This window comes from Pipistrellus hanaki (genome assembly GCF_964339955.1).
Source record: "Pipistrellus hanaki genome assembly, chromosome: 15".
Classification (NCBI taxonomy): domain Eukaryota; kingdom Metazoa; phylum Chordata; class Mammalia; order Chiroptera; family Vespertilionidae; genus Pipistrellus; species Pipistrellus hanaki.
In genome coordinates, this window is record NC_140517.1 from 46,345,186 (window position 1) to 46,360,247 (window position 15,062).

At 60.2% G+C, this 15,062-nt stretch overlaps 1 protein-coding gene across 2 annotated transcripts; it reads left to right on the plus strand.

Moving 5' to 3' along the window:
• Positions 1–2,961: 2,961 nt before the first annotated feature.
• Positions 2,962–12,495, plus strand: PRMT1 (protein arginine methyltransferase 1). 2 transcript variants are annotated; one of them, XM_084906150.1, is made up of 11 exons: positions 2,980–3,092; positions 5,176–5,229; positions 5,733–5,834; positions 6,745–6,900; positions 7,049–7,112; positions 8,595–8,737; positions 9,508–9,595; positions 9,687–9,802; positions 10,622–10,772; positions 10,939–11,060; positions 12,199–12,495. In XM_084906150.1, the coding sequence occupies exons 1-11, from the start codon at positions 3,057–3,059 to the stop codon at positions 12,280–12,282; spliced, it is 1,116 nt and encodes a 371-aa protein (XP_084762276.1). In that variant the 5' UTR covers positions 2,980–3,056; the 3' UTR covers positions 12,283–12,495. The 2 variants fall into 2 exon arrangements, with proteins under 2 accessions (XP_084762277.1, XP_084762276.1); XM_084906151.1 differs by lacking the exon at positions 5,176–5,229 and having other exon boundaries at positions 2,962–3,092.
• Positions 12,496–15,062: the final 2,567 nt, after the last annotated feature.

Here is a 15,062-nt window from a genome sequence, read left to right on the forward strand (position 1 = left end):
CAGATGAGCCTTCTCTGTGATTGAGAACACGGGCCCCGGCACGTGCCCTGACTGGGATCCAGCCATTGACATTTTGGTGCCTGGGTCGCTGTTCAACCACTAAGCCACAGCGACCAGGCGGTCAGTTAATTTTAACAATTTTTATTAACCCTATTTATCCAAAATACAGAATTTGAAATCTCTGCCCGGTCGGCATGGCTCGGGTGGTTGAGGTTCGACTCTTGGTCTGGTCACATGTCCAGGTCATGGGCTTGATCCCCCATAGGGGGCATGCAGGAGGCAGGGGGCAGATCAGTGATTCTCATCATTGATATTTCTGTCTCTCCCTCTCTGAAATCAATAAAAAAATTTAAAAAATAGCCCTAGCCAGTTTGGCTCAGTGAATAGAGTGTCGGCCTGCAGACTAAAGGGTCCCAGGTTCCATTCAGGCCAAGGGCACATGCCTGGGTTGCAAGCTTGATCCCCAGTAGGGGGCGTGCAGGAGGCAGCTGTTCAATGATTCTCATCATTGATGTTTCTATTTCTTTCTCCCTCTTCCTCCTTCTCTGAAATCAATAAATAAGTATATTAAAATTTTTTTTAATAAAAGATGTATTTTCAAAAAAGTAGACACTAAAAAAATGAATGTGAGCAGACACTTGATAAAAGAAGATGTACGAATGGTCAGTAAGCCCATGAACAGGCGCTCGGCAGCAGTGGTCAGAGCAATACAGGTGACAACCACGGGGGATCCCGCTGCATGCCCATCAGTCTGCTGGAAATGAAAGACGGATCCTGCCGAAACCGGTTTGGCTCAGTGGCTAGAGCATCGGCCTGCGGACTGAAAGGTCCCAGGTTCGATTCCGGTCAAGGGCATGTACCTTGGTTGCGGGCACATCCCCGGTAGGGGGTGTGCAGGAGGCAGCTGGTCGATGTTTCTCTCATCGACGTTCTCATCGACGTTTCTAGCTCTCTATCCCTCTTTCCTCCTCTCTGTAAAAAATCAATAAAATATATTTTTTTAAAAAGAAAGGGAAGAAAGACAGATCCTATCGGGTGCTGGCCAGGACCTGGAGCAGGGGACCTCTTCCTGCATCCCTGAGGGAAATGCAGAATGGTAGAACCCCCGTGAGCCCTTGGGGCAGTTCCTTATAAAGCGAGGCCTAAAGCGTACACCCGTCATGCAACTCTGGTCACCTGCCCCCAGGCTGACCCAAGAGGAATGACAAAGTGTCTCTCCAGAAAGAATGTTCTTAGCCACTTGATTCACAGTAGCCCCCATCTGGACACTTCAGCTGTCTGTCAACAGGAAAGAAAAGAAAGGATGATACTGTTACTGAACTCGAGGGGTTCGCTGCTGGGGGTATTCTACTAAAAAAATGCAACAGTTGTTGCAATGTAGTTTTATTTACTTCCCGTGAGTAAAGGAGCTGGGATTCCCATCCAAAACTCCGCCCCCCTAAGGGAGCTTAGCCATATGGCTCATCACGATTTGGCCAATTACATGTTGATTTCTTCTTTGCAGTTGGCTACACTTACTAGCTGAGTTCTTGTTCAGTAATCCTGTTTGCAGCTGCAACTAAGAAATACTATGCTACATTTTAACATTCAGCAGGAAGAACAGTAATAACATGGGGAACTTCCCAGGCCTGAAGACCCTCGTCCCAACAACACATCAATACAAATGGAATTCTCCTGAGCAATACGAAGAATTGCACAACCTTTGCGTGCAGCAACATGGGTGAATCAGAAAAGCATGGTGCTGAGTGCATGAAGACAGACACAAGACACAAAAAGGCACAATGCAGGAATGCAGGAAACCAGCAAAGGAAAAGCTACACTGCAGTGGCAGACAATAGAAAGCCATCGCTTCAGGGGTTGGGTGGATAAGGAATCAACTTAGAAAGGGTTATATGAAGGAACTTTCCAGGGTGACAGTTCTACATTCATCTTCATTCTCTCAGTAGCGTTTTCTGCAGATCCGGGAAAGCTCCCTGGAGGAGGCGGTGTCTTAGCTGTGCCCTGATGGACGGATAGGAGGTGATTGTCAAAGGGAGGGGGGTGTTCCATGCAGGGGGAGGGAATTGGCAAAGGCCAAAAGGTTTGAGGGAGGCCGCTGGGTTTAGAAAACGTGGAACCGTTAAGGAGAGGGGCTGGATTTTTTTAATTTTATTGATTATGGTATCACATAATTATCCTCATCCCCCCATTCCCATCCCAAACCCCTCCCCACATACGCCCCCACCCCCCTGTTGTCCATGGCCACTGGGTAGGCCCATCTGCATGCACACAAGTCCTTTGGTTGGTCTCTCCCCCTGACCCCCACCCTCCCCTTGGGGCTGGATTTTGAATGCACTGACGCCTGCGTCCTTTCCGACTCGGTTCCAGACCCCGCACAAGCCCTCCCTCTCTTTGGGTCTCTAATGGCTTCCATTTTCCCCCCCCCCCACGTAAATGGGCAAAATCTCCCTCGTTTCCCTTAGACTGCCTTGGGGCTGGGAGAATCCGTCAGGAATAAGCGATGAGTGACAGTTCTTTTGAGTCAATCGCTGGAGGATAAAGCCGTCTCTCTGCGTGGGCCAATCGCTTTCTTCTTGAGACCATCCGCTGGGCGGGGCTCGCTAAAGGCCTCGTGACCTCACCTTTCAGATGAACCAATAGCAGCTGGTGAGAGGCGGGTCCTCGAGGTGATGGACAGATCTATTTCAAAATGTCCGCTAGCGCGGGGCCCGTCGGGAAAGCTTTGAGGTGGTGCCGGGGAAAGGGGCGGGAGCTCCCGGATGGCTTCGCCCAATCACCAGTCGCGGCTCCTGTGACAGACGAGAAATCTTTCCCATCCCCGTCGACTTCAGTGGGCGGGACTTTCCACTCCAGGCTAGACGCGTCCCTGGATTTTGACGGGCGTCTTCCTTGTCCAATCAGTAGACGGCATTCCCAGACGGACCGCCTCCGTCGCCAATGAGATCTCCTGGCGGTGCCGCGGTGGGCGGGCCCAGGCCCTCCGGTATAAGGCGGTCTCGGGAGAGTGCGGAGAAGGGGGGGGGTCTCGGCGGCTCGAGGAGCAGGAGCGGGTGAATATGGCGGCAGCCGAGACCGCGAACTGCATCATGGAGGTGAGCGTCTGGAACGCGGCCGGCGGCGGAGGCCGGTTTGGGGGTCGGTGTCGGACGGCTTGGAGAAGGGGCTGTGAGTCGGCGGAATGGAGTCGAGGCCTCCCGCCGCGCGGAGGGGGGTCCGCATGCTCCGGGTCGGGGCCGCCGTCTCGGTGCGGGTTCCCCAGCTTTCGGGGGGGGGGGGGGGCCTGCGGTCTCCCGCCCGGACGCGGATCTCGCGCCCCCCCACGTGGAGGCGGGCTGGGGGCGCTTCCGGCCTGGCCCCCACGTGGCCGCGGCGCGGCGGGTGGGGAGGGGGTGTGCCGCGCCCGGTGGCCCCGCGGGCGGCTCCACGTGCGGGACAAAGGCCCCGCCCCCGGCCGGGGGAGGGCCGCCCCGGGGCGGGGGGGCTCCCACCCTTCTGGGCCCCCCAGCTCCTCCCGGGGATCGCGACGTCCATTTCCGAGTGGGACTGAGCCCAGGGCCTCTCCATCCATCCATCCCCCCTCCCGGGAATGGGGCATTTCCTTAGGCATCGGCCCGGGTTTTGTGCACTTTTGGGGTTCGGATTGGAGGGAGACAAAGGCTTGGTTTTCTCTGCGGCCCCCCCTTCCTTCTCGCCCGTTTCCTGTCGCTGGATTATCCTCTGGGGCTTCGGGGGCTGGGGGCTGGGGATGCCCCTGTGACCTCTCGGTGGTGGTGGCGGTGGCGGTGGCGGTGGCGGCGGGGCCTCCAGCTGAAGCCGATCTCTCCCGATAAGGCGCCAGGCACCCCCTGGTGGCCATCTCGGGGCGTGTGGGAGGGCCGCCTTTTTCACGGGGCGTGTCTCCGAGCCCCCTCCCCGCCGGCGCCCGCGGGGGAGGGGAGGGGTCTGCGGGGAGGGGGTCTGCGTGATGGAGGCCGCGAGCTCTGCTCTCCCCCCATTCCTCCTCTGGGCACTCGTGGAGGCGGGATCTGTACTCCCCCCGCCCAAACCCCCCTCCAGAATCCATGTCCGAGGGTCCCGAGCCCGGATGCCTGAAATGGCTTCCCAAAATGGGGGTTGTCGTGCCGCCATGCGGGCTGGCTCCGGCGCCGGGCCCCAGGCTATTTGGGGAGATGAGTGTGGCCGGGACATGAGTGATGTTGAGAAATGAGCCCCAACGGGGAATCCCCCCACCGGCCGCCCTCCTTTGTGGGCATCCTGGCTGGTTGCGGGGATGGGGTGGGGCCTGGGCCCTGCGGGTCACGTCCCCCCCGCCCCCCGGCTGGCGCTCCCCGCAGCCTGGGCTCGGCTGTCATCGGGTGGGGGCCGCCGGATTCTCACCCCTGGCCTTGGACGGCCTCTGGGCTCGGAGGGCAGCTCCCCAGGGTCACTCCAATGACTCCCATCCCCCTCGGCTCTCCCGGACCAGGGCCTGAATGGGGGAGGGGTGGGGGCTTCCGAGCCTGCGGTGTGTGTCTGAATGGGAGGAGGTGGGCTGGAGGGTCCAGAGTCCCCCCCCCCCCCCGGGAATCTGGGCAGAGGGGTCATAAGCAAGGAGATGGGCTCCCGCTGGTTTCATTTGGGGCTTCCTGAGCCCAAGCAGGAGGGGGAGCTGGGGTCCAGGTGCCAGCTCCGGTGGGGGTGCCACATCTCCATGCTGGAATCCTCTCATGAAAGAGACCGGTGGCAGGTGCCCAGTGGGTACGCTCTGCCAGCCAGCTCCCCAGCTCTGTGTGTGTGTGTGTGTGTGTGTGTCAGGGTCAGAGTGTCACCTAAGCTGGGGGATTAGATGATGGAGGGGGTGACAGCTGGCAGTGCCTGTGTGCCCGGTGGGTGCCAATTCCTCTGGGCTGGCTGGGGGAGGGGTGCGCGGTCAGATGCCTGGCCAGAGGGGCAGCTTGGGATCCAGCCGCCATCTCTCCAGCCACAGCTGAGGCAGAAGCCCTCTCTCCTCCCCCAACTCGCCCCTCCCTGTTCGAAACAGCCCTGCCCCGTGACCTGCTCTCTCTGCCCCCACTCCCCGCCACGGAAAAGGAAAATCTCAGAACACACTCCCCTCGCCTCCCAGCCAGGGTCCCTGGCCTGGCCTGCCCCTAGCCGCTCCCATAGCTAACCCTTTCTCCCTGTCCTCTCTCCTAGAATTTTGTAGCCACCTTGGCTAATGGGATGAGCCTCCAGCCGCCTCTTGAAGAAGTAAATATCCTTTTGTGAGACCCCTGCCCATATAAGATCCCTGCACACACACCAGGCCCTTTCTCCTGGTCTAACCATGATCCCTCTTGCTTCAAACCAGCTTGCCCCTTGCCCCCCGAAAACACGCAGCACACACTCCCTGCAGGTCTGTGGCCCCCACCTTGACTTCCCCAAGACTGGCCGCTTCCTTAACTCCATTTCCAGCTCCCCTCTGCCCTTCCCCGTGTCTGCTCCAGTCCTGCCTTCCCCTCCCCTCCCAGCTGAGGGCTGAGCTAGAGACGGGGGCAGAGAGACTGGAGAGATGGTAGGCATGGCTGAGGTGTCGGCAATCCCTGGCATAGGAATATGGGGCTTGTGGGTCTTGGGGGGGCAAGCGTTAGATGGGAGCTGTAGGGTTGCCATGATTTGGGGGCGTTTATTCCAGGGAGAAGTAGGGACCTGGAGGCTTCAGAGGCGTTGGGGAGCCCCAGATTTGACCCCCGGTCCTGTCCTCCCTCTCCCAGGTCTCCTGTGGCCAAACAGAATGCACCGAGAAGCCCAACGCGGAGGACATGACGTCCAAGGATTACTACTTTGATTCCTACGCCCACTTTGGAATCCACGAGGTGCGTGCGGGCAGCTTCCAGGGTTGCTGAATCCGGGGAGGTTGATTCATGGGAGGGCTGGGACTGAATTTCCCACCATGCACCCTGCCTTCCCTGGCAGCAGGCTGCCCCTCTGCGCATGCCCCAAGCTCACCCTGGGGTCTGCTCTCCCTGCGGTTGCCTTGGAGACCAAGGTTAGCCAGGTGCTCTTCAGGATCCCTCCGGAGAGGCAGGGGCGGGAGGGAGCCCACGAGCTTGGCGGAGATGCAGCTGGAGGCCCGGGCAGGCTGGGTTCTGCCGCCCCCTAGTGGCCAGCGGTGGGATTGTCCCCCCAGCGGCTCCTGTCTCTGCAGATGGCTTCTCTGCTCTGGTTCACTGGAGGCTGACGGCCCGGTGGTTGGGATGGATTCTGAGGATTTTTTTCTTTTGGGCTTTTTTGTTTTTCTTTTTCCTGAGTGTACAGGTCAGTGGATTATTGATTTCAGAGAGAGAAAGAGATAAAAACATCCATGATGAAAGAATCATTGATCAGCTCCCTCCTGCACACCTCCCACTGGGGATGTGCCCACAACCAATGTACATGCCCTTGACCGGAATCAAACCCGGGACCCCTCAGTCCGCAGGCCGATGCTCTATCCACTGAGCCACACCGGTTTCGGCTGCTGAGGACTTTTCAAAGCAAATACAGCTGAGGCTTAGGAGGCAGTGGTAGAACCTGGCTGATCTAGAAGGGAGGTTAGTCTACCCGGTCTCATTTTGCAGATAGGGAGACTGAGGCACGTGGCAAGGAAATGACTTGTTCCAAAGGGACCGAGCAAGTGGGAGGGCTGAGCTCCGGCTCTCCAAACGGTTATTAGCATGTCAGAGGCCAGCACCCCGTTTGCAGCCGTGAGCGCAGGCCCCTCACGGTGCCTCCGCGGCCTTCCCCCAGGAGATGCTGAAAGACGAGGTGCGCACCCTCACCTACCGCAACTCCATGTTCCACAACCGGCACCTCTTCAAGGACAAGGTGGTGCTGGACGTGGGCTCGGGCACGGGGATCCTCTGCATGTTCGCGGCCAAGGCCGGGGCCCGCAGGGTCATCGGGGTGAGTGTCCTGGACTGGACAGCCGGTGGGCGTGGGCCCTGGGGCGGAAAGGGACCCCCTGGGGCTCAGGGATCAGGTAGAGGGGGCGGGAGGTGAGGGTGGGACTGTGGAGAAGGGGGGGCTCACCCTCACCTCTTCCTGGACCCAGATCGAGTGTTCCAGCATCTCCGATTACGCGGTGAAGATCGTCAAAGCCAACAAGTTAGACCACGGTGAGCCCGGGAGGAGGATGGGTTTGTGGGGGTGGCGCGGGCGGGCGCAGCTCCCCCGGGCCCTGGGCAGGAGGGAGGGGGCCGCTAGACGCCAATTCGGCTTGTCCTCTCCGGTGGGCTCTGGGGATTCAACCTTCTCAGCCCGAAACCTGAGGAGCAGGCTCTGCTGTCTTAGCATCTAAGTGTTGAAGTCCCAGACTTAGCGCCTTCCTCTACAATAGGGGTGTCGAACTCAATCAGAGAAGGGGCCAAAATCTAAAATCCAGCCTAAATCGCGGGCCGAATGGTTTACTGAACAGTCATAAACTGACAATGTCATAAACTGACAGCGGAGTGCAGTGATGACAGCGCGGTGCGGGCCACATTGCAAGGCCTGGCGGGCTGGATTTGGCCCGCGGGCCTTGTGTTTGACACATGTGCTCTACAACGTCAGGCAAGAAGCAGTCTTAGATTTTTCAGCGAGGGGGTCATGCGGGCCCACGGGAGAAGGCGCCCAGCCCCCTTCTCGGAGCTCAGCCAGCACGCCCAGGTCTCTATCTGCGAGCACACGTGCATGTGAAGGTTTTTACATGTACGTGCGTCAGTTTTACACACGGCATTTCACGCAAGTCTTTCCCTTTGCTTTTTCTTATTTAAAACAAAAACAAAAACACCCTTTTATTGATTTCAAAGAGGGAGAGAGAAACATCAGTGATGAGAGAGAATCATTGATCGGCTGCCTCCTACACGCCCCCTGCTGGGACCAGGCCTGTGCCCTGACCAGCAATTGAACCGTGACCTTCTGGTGCATAGTTGGGACTCAACCACTGAGCCACACCAGCCCTGCCCCTTTACTTCTTCTCTCCGGTCATCGTGTCGGTTAACATGTTGCAGGACGTTGAGAGGATCTTGTTCTTCTTGATCCACACATACCCGGGCTGAGATTTCCTCTCCTGCGTATAATGCCATCCCACAATAACTGGCGCATCTGTGAGGTCCATTCATAAAAGTTCTATCCCGTGGGTCAGAAACGGAAGTTGGTAGATCCTGCCGAGATGGCCTTGGACTTCCACCTGCGAGGTGTGAGGGGCAGAGAGTGTGAAGGCTCCTGGCATTTAGTAACGAGCTATTCCTTCTCAGTAAGACTAGTATAGTGACCCCCTGTACCCAACACTCGGCTGTAAATATGTCCATTGGAAGCAAATTCCAAATGTGACGCCATTTAGATCCTGCGTGTATGTTTCTAATAGATGATCGGCAAAACCTTAACATCACCCACTGCCTAATCCACGTAAGATTTCTGCTTCTGGCTCAGGAAATGTAGAGTGAGTGATTTTAAAACTGAGCGACCGGGGTTGCTTCAGCTGGCGGAGTTCTCTGAAGAGGCCCACATGTAGCCCCCGGCCCTTGCTTCAGAAGACAAGGGCTACCCCAGTGGGGTCCCCAGGCCCTGGGTCCCCAAAGGGAGGCGGTCGGACAGGCTGTGCCCTCTCTGCCCCGCAGTGGTGACCATCATCAAGGGGAAGGTGGAGGAGGTGGAGCTTCCGGTGGAGAAGGTGGACATCATCATCAGCGAGTGGATGGGCTACTGCCTCTTCTACGAGTCCATGCTCAACACCGTGCTCTACGCCCGAGACAAGTGGCTGGTGAGGCCCCGCAGGGCGGGCGTGCGGCCGGGTCCCGCGTGGGTCAGTGGGGGCCAGGTGTTTCCCACACAGGATCGCCCTCGCAGATGTTGGAGGGCCCACAGGCAAACGGGTAGAACAATTTTTGGGAGCTACATGGTGACAGGGAGATGGTCAGGAGGTGCTAGTGCTGAGAAGAAAACCATAGCGGGCAGAGGGGCAGGGAGGGACGGGGGGGGGGGGGGGGGCGTGAGTCCCTCAGGTTCTCACACCAGAGACGTGCCAGGCAGAGGGAACCCCCAAGGAGAGGGCTGAGACGTAAGCAGAGGAGGGGAAGTGGCCACACAGGCTCTGCATCCGAGGGGAAGAACACACTGGATAGGATTTCAGCCAGTGCAAAGGTCCTGGGGCAGCATGTGCTGTGTGTTGAGGAGAAGCAGGGAAGTAGTGAAATGAGCGTCTGGAAGAGCAGTAGGAGGTGAAGGTGGAGGTGAGGGGTGGAGGGGCCTGTGGACCCTCATGAGACATTGCTTTCCCTCTCAGGAGCAGGGCAGGTTCTGATGACCCCTGAGAACCTCCGGGCAGGTCCGGTTTAGGTGCCCATGATTCCACCTGATAGCCATGTGGGGAGTGATCGGAGCGAGGGCAGAGCAGGGGACTCTGAGGCCCGGCAGGAGCCCAGGCGGGAGGTGTCAGTGGCTCAGAGGAGGCGGATAAAGAGCCAAACGGGAGAGGTTGGGCCGCAGTGTTAAGGCCCCCTCCCCTCACCCCCTCCCCGTGCCCTCACACAGGCGCCCGATGGCCTCATCTTCCCAGACCGGGCCACGCTGTACGTGACGGCCATCGAGGACCGGCAGTACAAAGACTACAAGATCCACTGTGAGCTCGGGCCCGAGGGGCTCGTGGGCTGGGGTGGGCTCCGGCTGGCCCGGGCGCCTGGTGTGCTCACCCTGCCCCCTGCCTCCCCCAGGGTGGGAGAACGTGTATGGCTTTGACATGTCTTGCATCAAAGACGTGGCCATCAAGGAGCCCCTGGTGGACGTGGTGGACCCCAAGCAGCTGGTCACCAACGCCTGCCTCATTAAGGTGAGGGATGGGCTGGCCGGGTCCCCCGGGGTTGGAACCGAGGAAGGACGGGCTCCTGTCCCGCATGGGAGACGTCAGGGCGCAGAGTGCTGGCCTCGGGTCCTGGGCTCCTCGCCTGTCAGCCAGGGTGCGGCCAGAGGCCCAGCGAAGCCGTGTCACCCGTGAAAACGCTCTGGGCCAGCCAGGGCCCGTGGTTCCAAGACGGAACCCATGGAGCTGGGCTTGCCCTGCCAGGGACACTTTCCAGGGGAACACAGGCTGGCAGCTAAGACCCCCGCGGGGCTCGCCTGAGCACCAAATGCAAGAAGCGGGCCAGGAGCGAGCTGATCTCACAAGGAAAGGGTCCTGGCTGCGATCAGTTGTTGAGCTCCCTCCCTGCCACGTCCCACGTCACTCTGAGGCAGGCAGCCCGGGCGGAGGAGTGAGGAGAGGAGGCGGGAGTCGAGCAGATGACCTGACTGGCCCGGCCTCCGAGGCTGCGGCAGACCAGGGCTTAGTTCTGAGCGCGGCCAGGGGCTGTCCGGGGCTGAAGCAGGGGCTTGGCACCGTGTGACGGGCTTGGTTTGCAGCGGTGACCTTGGTGATGGACGTGTCCGGCTCAGTTGTGTGGGCGGGGGCGGGGGGACGGAAGCTGGGAGCCCCGTGGGGAGGCTGCTGGGCAGGGGGTAGGCCGTGGGAGGGGTGAACGGGCCGTTCTAGTGAAGTGGCAGGTCCAGGGATGAACTCGGGTTTGAGGTTCGGGTGGGAGGGGAGGGAACGGAATCCATCCCCCTCCACCCCCGTCGGCCTCGGACCCTGGCCTCACGGCCTGTCCCGCAGGAGGTGGACATCTACACGGTGAAGGTGGAGGACCTGACCTTCACCTCGCCCTTCTGCCTGCAAGTGAAGCGCAACGACTACGTGCACGCGCTGGTGGCCTACTTCAACATCGAGTTCACGCGCTGCCACAAGCGCACCGGCTTCTCCACCAGTGAGTGCGCCCGCCCCGGGCCTGCCTCAGTTTCCCCACGAGGCCCGGGGGGGGGGGGGTGAAGGGATTCACAGGCAGCTGGCCACAGTGGGGGGGTGCCAGGCAGAGGGACGGGCAGGGCCAAGGGGGGCGCAGGGGCCATCGGCTGACCCGGCTCTGCCCTCAGGCCCCGAGTCCCCGTACACGCACTGGAAGCAGACGGTGTTCTACATGGAGGACTACCTGACGGTGAAGACGGGCGAGGAGATCTTCGGCACCATCGGCATGCGGCCCAACGCCAAGAACAACGTGAGGCTGGGCCCGGGGTGGACTGGGGGCGCCTCTGCCTGTCCGGGCTCCTGGGGTCTGTCTGGACTGAGCACCTGCTGGGAGCGGGCTCTGGGGACCCCACCACGGTCAGGCTGAACCCCCCGGTGCTCCCTATCTAGACGTGGTCACAGTCACTGGTAATGGCAGCTGGAGGGACTGGGCCAAGCTGGTGAGGGGGGCCGGCTGAGGAGGCCGGAGGAGAGCCTGGGCCTGGGGATTGAGGGACGCAGAGTGGGGCGGGCCATTTGTTCCTCCTGCGCCCCTGGCCGCACCGCTGCCATCCACGGGGGCAGAGTCAGGGGCTCCAGCTGGGCCTCCGCGGGAGGAGGAGGGTCTGATTCCTGAGGGGGGCGTGCTCTGCGCCAAAACATGGGGCCTGTGTGGAGGGTGGAGGGGAGGGGCCCAAAAGGCACCCACTTCCCAAGCCAGGGAGACAAGCCCCTTAAAGCAGGGACTCGCAGCCAGGGGCCTGTACCCCGGGTGATGTTGGCCACTACAGACCTGGGGGGTGTTACAGACCAGAGGGTGCTAATGGCATCTGGGGGGTAGAGGCTGGGGGTGCACAGGATGGCAGAGTGGCCCCCAGTGCCGGTCGTATGGGGGCTGAGACACCCCAAACTGAAGAGACAGACAGCCGGGGGAGAGGGGGGGAGCAGGGAGGCGGGTGAGGGGACCGAGGGCAGCATTCCCGGGGAGAGCGGGCGGCCTCAGAGCAGGGGCAGGGGGCGGATTGGAGTGAGGCCAGTGGGGGCCGTTTTGCTGTCAGGTTTTCAGGAGGAGGGAGTGTGGGTGAGAGAGGGGTTCGCTTTTACAGGGGAAGACATGCTGTTTTGCTGATGGGGTGGTCCTCAGGAGGAAACAGTCCTGAGCGAGGCCAGGCAGCTGAGCTCTGCCCAAGGGGCCGGGGGGGGGGTGCCACGTGTGCTGCCGGGAGTCCGGTCCAGAGCAGGTGCTCGGACCAGCGATGTGGCCTCTCCGGCCTGGCCCTGGGCCAACAGCAGGGCCCTCGGGTCTCCAGGGAGGGTGGGCACAGGCCTGCACCCCCGGCCCCCTCCCGGCTCGGACAGCCTGCATCCCTGCCTGCCCTCCGGTCCCTCATGTCCCCCTCTCCCCACAGCGCGACCTGGACTTCACCATCGACCTGGACTTCAAGGGCCAGCTGTGCGAGCTGTCCTGCTCCACCGACTACCGGATGCGCTGAGAGCGCCCGGTGTCCCCACCCAGCCGGCGGCCTGCGGGCCCAGCGGCCGCGGCGTTTCCGAGGGGGCCAGGACCCCCTCCGTCCCTTTCTCCGAAGGGAGTCACAGGGGCCTGGGCCCGGGACGGGAGGGTGGGGGGAGGGCACCTTGTGGCTGTTTTTCATAACTTATGTTTTTATATGGTTACATTTATGCCAATAAATCCTCAGCTGGGACAGCATGGCTTCCGGGGGGTGGGGTTCCGTGTGCAGGTGCTGAGGTCTGTCTGAGCCGCCAGGAGTGCCCGGATGACGGCTGGGGGTCTCTGTCCTCACTGTCTAGTTCTGTGTCTTGTCCCTTTGTCCCCACTCACCTCTTGCTCCCTCCTAGGATCTCCCCCCCCCCCAAGAGTGAGTCTGTCCCCCCCCGCCCCCCTCTATTGCCTCTGAGTCACTATTCTCTCCTGTGCCCACTGGGCATGGTTCTGCTTCCAGCTGCACTGCCAGGCTGGTGGCGGGTTGGGTGTGGGTTCCCAGTACAGCTGGGCCCTGGAGCTTCTCAGAAGGCCATTTCCTGCCTCCCCCAACACATGATTCCTGTTTCCTCTGTCCAGGCCCCTCCTATGCCATGCCAGGGCTGCCTGGCAGTGAGTCCTCCCGCCCTCGGCAGCTAAGACACTGAGCTGCGGAGGGGTCGCCCTGGGGCTCAGAATTCCTTGGGGGGGCGGTATCTGAGGTGGGGGTCCCATCTTAGGGTAACAGCCTGCCCCCTCAGAGGTGGGCACCAAGGTCCCATGACCTTCCCGTGCCAGGCGGGGAGTCCTCATCCGCCACCGTCCCATGCCCTCTCCACAGCCCCACCCCCAGCACCTGGACCGTCTGGCGCAGCGCCTGCTCTGCCTGCTGAACCTGGGCCTGCGGGTCACTGATCGTTCTTCCCGGCTGGTGTCCACTCTGGCAGTGCTGAGCCCGGCTCTGTCCCTGTCCCCAGGGGCCTTGGGTGGCAGAGTCTCCGTGGGTGAGGGTGAGGTCTGGTCTATACTGGAGCCCACAGCTTCCCCGGTCCCACCCTTTCCTTAGAACCAGCTGCTGAAGCCACTTGGAAGTGTCAGCTGTGTGGCTCAGTGGATGGAGCGTCGGCCTGCAGACTGAGCGGTTCTGGGTTCGATTCCAGTCGAGGGCATGTGCCTTGGTTGCGGGCACATCCCCAGGAGGGGGTGTACAGGAGGCAGCTGATCAAAGTTTCTCTCTCATCGATGTTTCTCTCTATCCCTCTCTATTCTCTGTAAAAAAAAAAAAAAATCATGAAACATTAAAAAAAAGGAAAAATGTCAGCTGTCCTGTCCCTCTTTCCTAGGCCTTAGAACTGCCTCTCCTGGGGCACCACCCCAGCACCCTGAGGGCTCCCTGGAGCGGAGGAGGTGGGGGTCTGGGTTCTAATCCTGCCCTTCTGGCCCCGTGTGGCCCCAGAGACGGGCCTGTTTTACTCTTGGGAGGTGGGGGTCGGTCCCTGACTCCTTGAGCTACATCTTGCCCTGGAAGAGGGCTGCCCCCCAGGGGGGGCAACTCCACTCACTGGTTTTTCTGGTGGCCAACACCCTCCTGCTGTTACAGCTCCCTCCGACCTGGGAGACCAGGCTCCTGGGGCAGGTGAGAAAGGGTATGGTGACCTGACAGGTTTGGCTCAGTGGATAGAGTGTCGGCCTGCGGACTGAAGGATCCCGGGTTCGAATCCCGTCACGGGCATGTACCTTGGTTCCGGGCACATCCCCAGTAGCGGGTGTCCAGGAGGCAGCTGGTCGGTGTCTCTCATCATTGTTTCTAACTCCATCTCTTTCCCTTCCTCTCTGTAAAAAAATCAATTAAAAAGTAAAATAAAGGCTGGTGGTGTCGGGAACATGCCTACAAGGAGCCCTCGGGCCAGGGCTGTCCGGCTAGGAATGGGGAGGCACCTCAGAGCTGCCCTATCGGTTGCCAGTCCCGTTTCTCCAGTGGCTTGCTCCTGCCTCGGTATCACGCTCCTCGGTGGCCCCTCTGTTCCCTGGGACATGCCAAATGTACCACCTGCCAGAGACCAAGTACTGGCCCTGCTCTGCCTCCGCCAAGGAGCTCAGGAAAGTTGGGCTGGACCCATGGCAGTGAGGCCTGCAAGTACTGGCCCTGCTCTGCCTCCGCCAAGGAGCTCAGGAAAGTTGGGCTGGACCCATGGCAGTGAGGCCTGCAGTGTTCAGCTTGCTGGTGACATTGAACACCTCTGCACCTCTCCTAGCCTCAGTTTACCCATCTGTATATTGGGGCCACAACCCCAAGCTTCCTCCTAGTTCTACATGGACTTGCCCAGGTATATTTCCCCCCTGTGACTGGGCTGGGCCCAGGGGCACCCCAGAACCAGCATGGTCAGAATATTAATGTCCCAAGCCAAATAAAAGGTGATACCCATGTCCGGGACCGGTTTGGCTCAGTGGATAGAGCGTCGGCTTGCGGACTGAAAGGTCCCGGGTTTGATTCCGGTCAAGGGCATGTACCTTGGTTGCGGGCACATCCCCAGTGGGGGTGTGCAAGAGGCAGCTGGTCGATGTTTCTCTCTCATCGACGTTTCTAACTCTCTGTCCCTCTCAATTCCTCTCTGTGTAAAATCAATAAAATATATTAAAAAAAAAAAAAAGTGATACCCGTGTTTCAGTCTCTGCTCTTTCTGGTCTGACCAGCTGAGTCCCGCCCCTAACACTTCCCCCCTGTGCCATGCACACTTTCCCTCATGGGAGTCCCTCTGACCCTGTAACTCGAATCCAATCTGCAGCCGC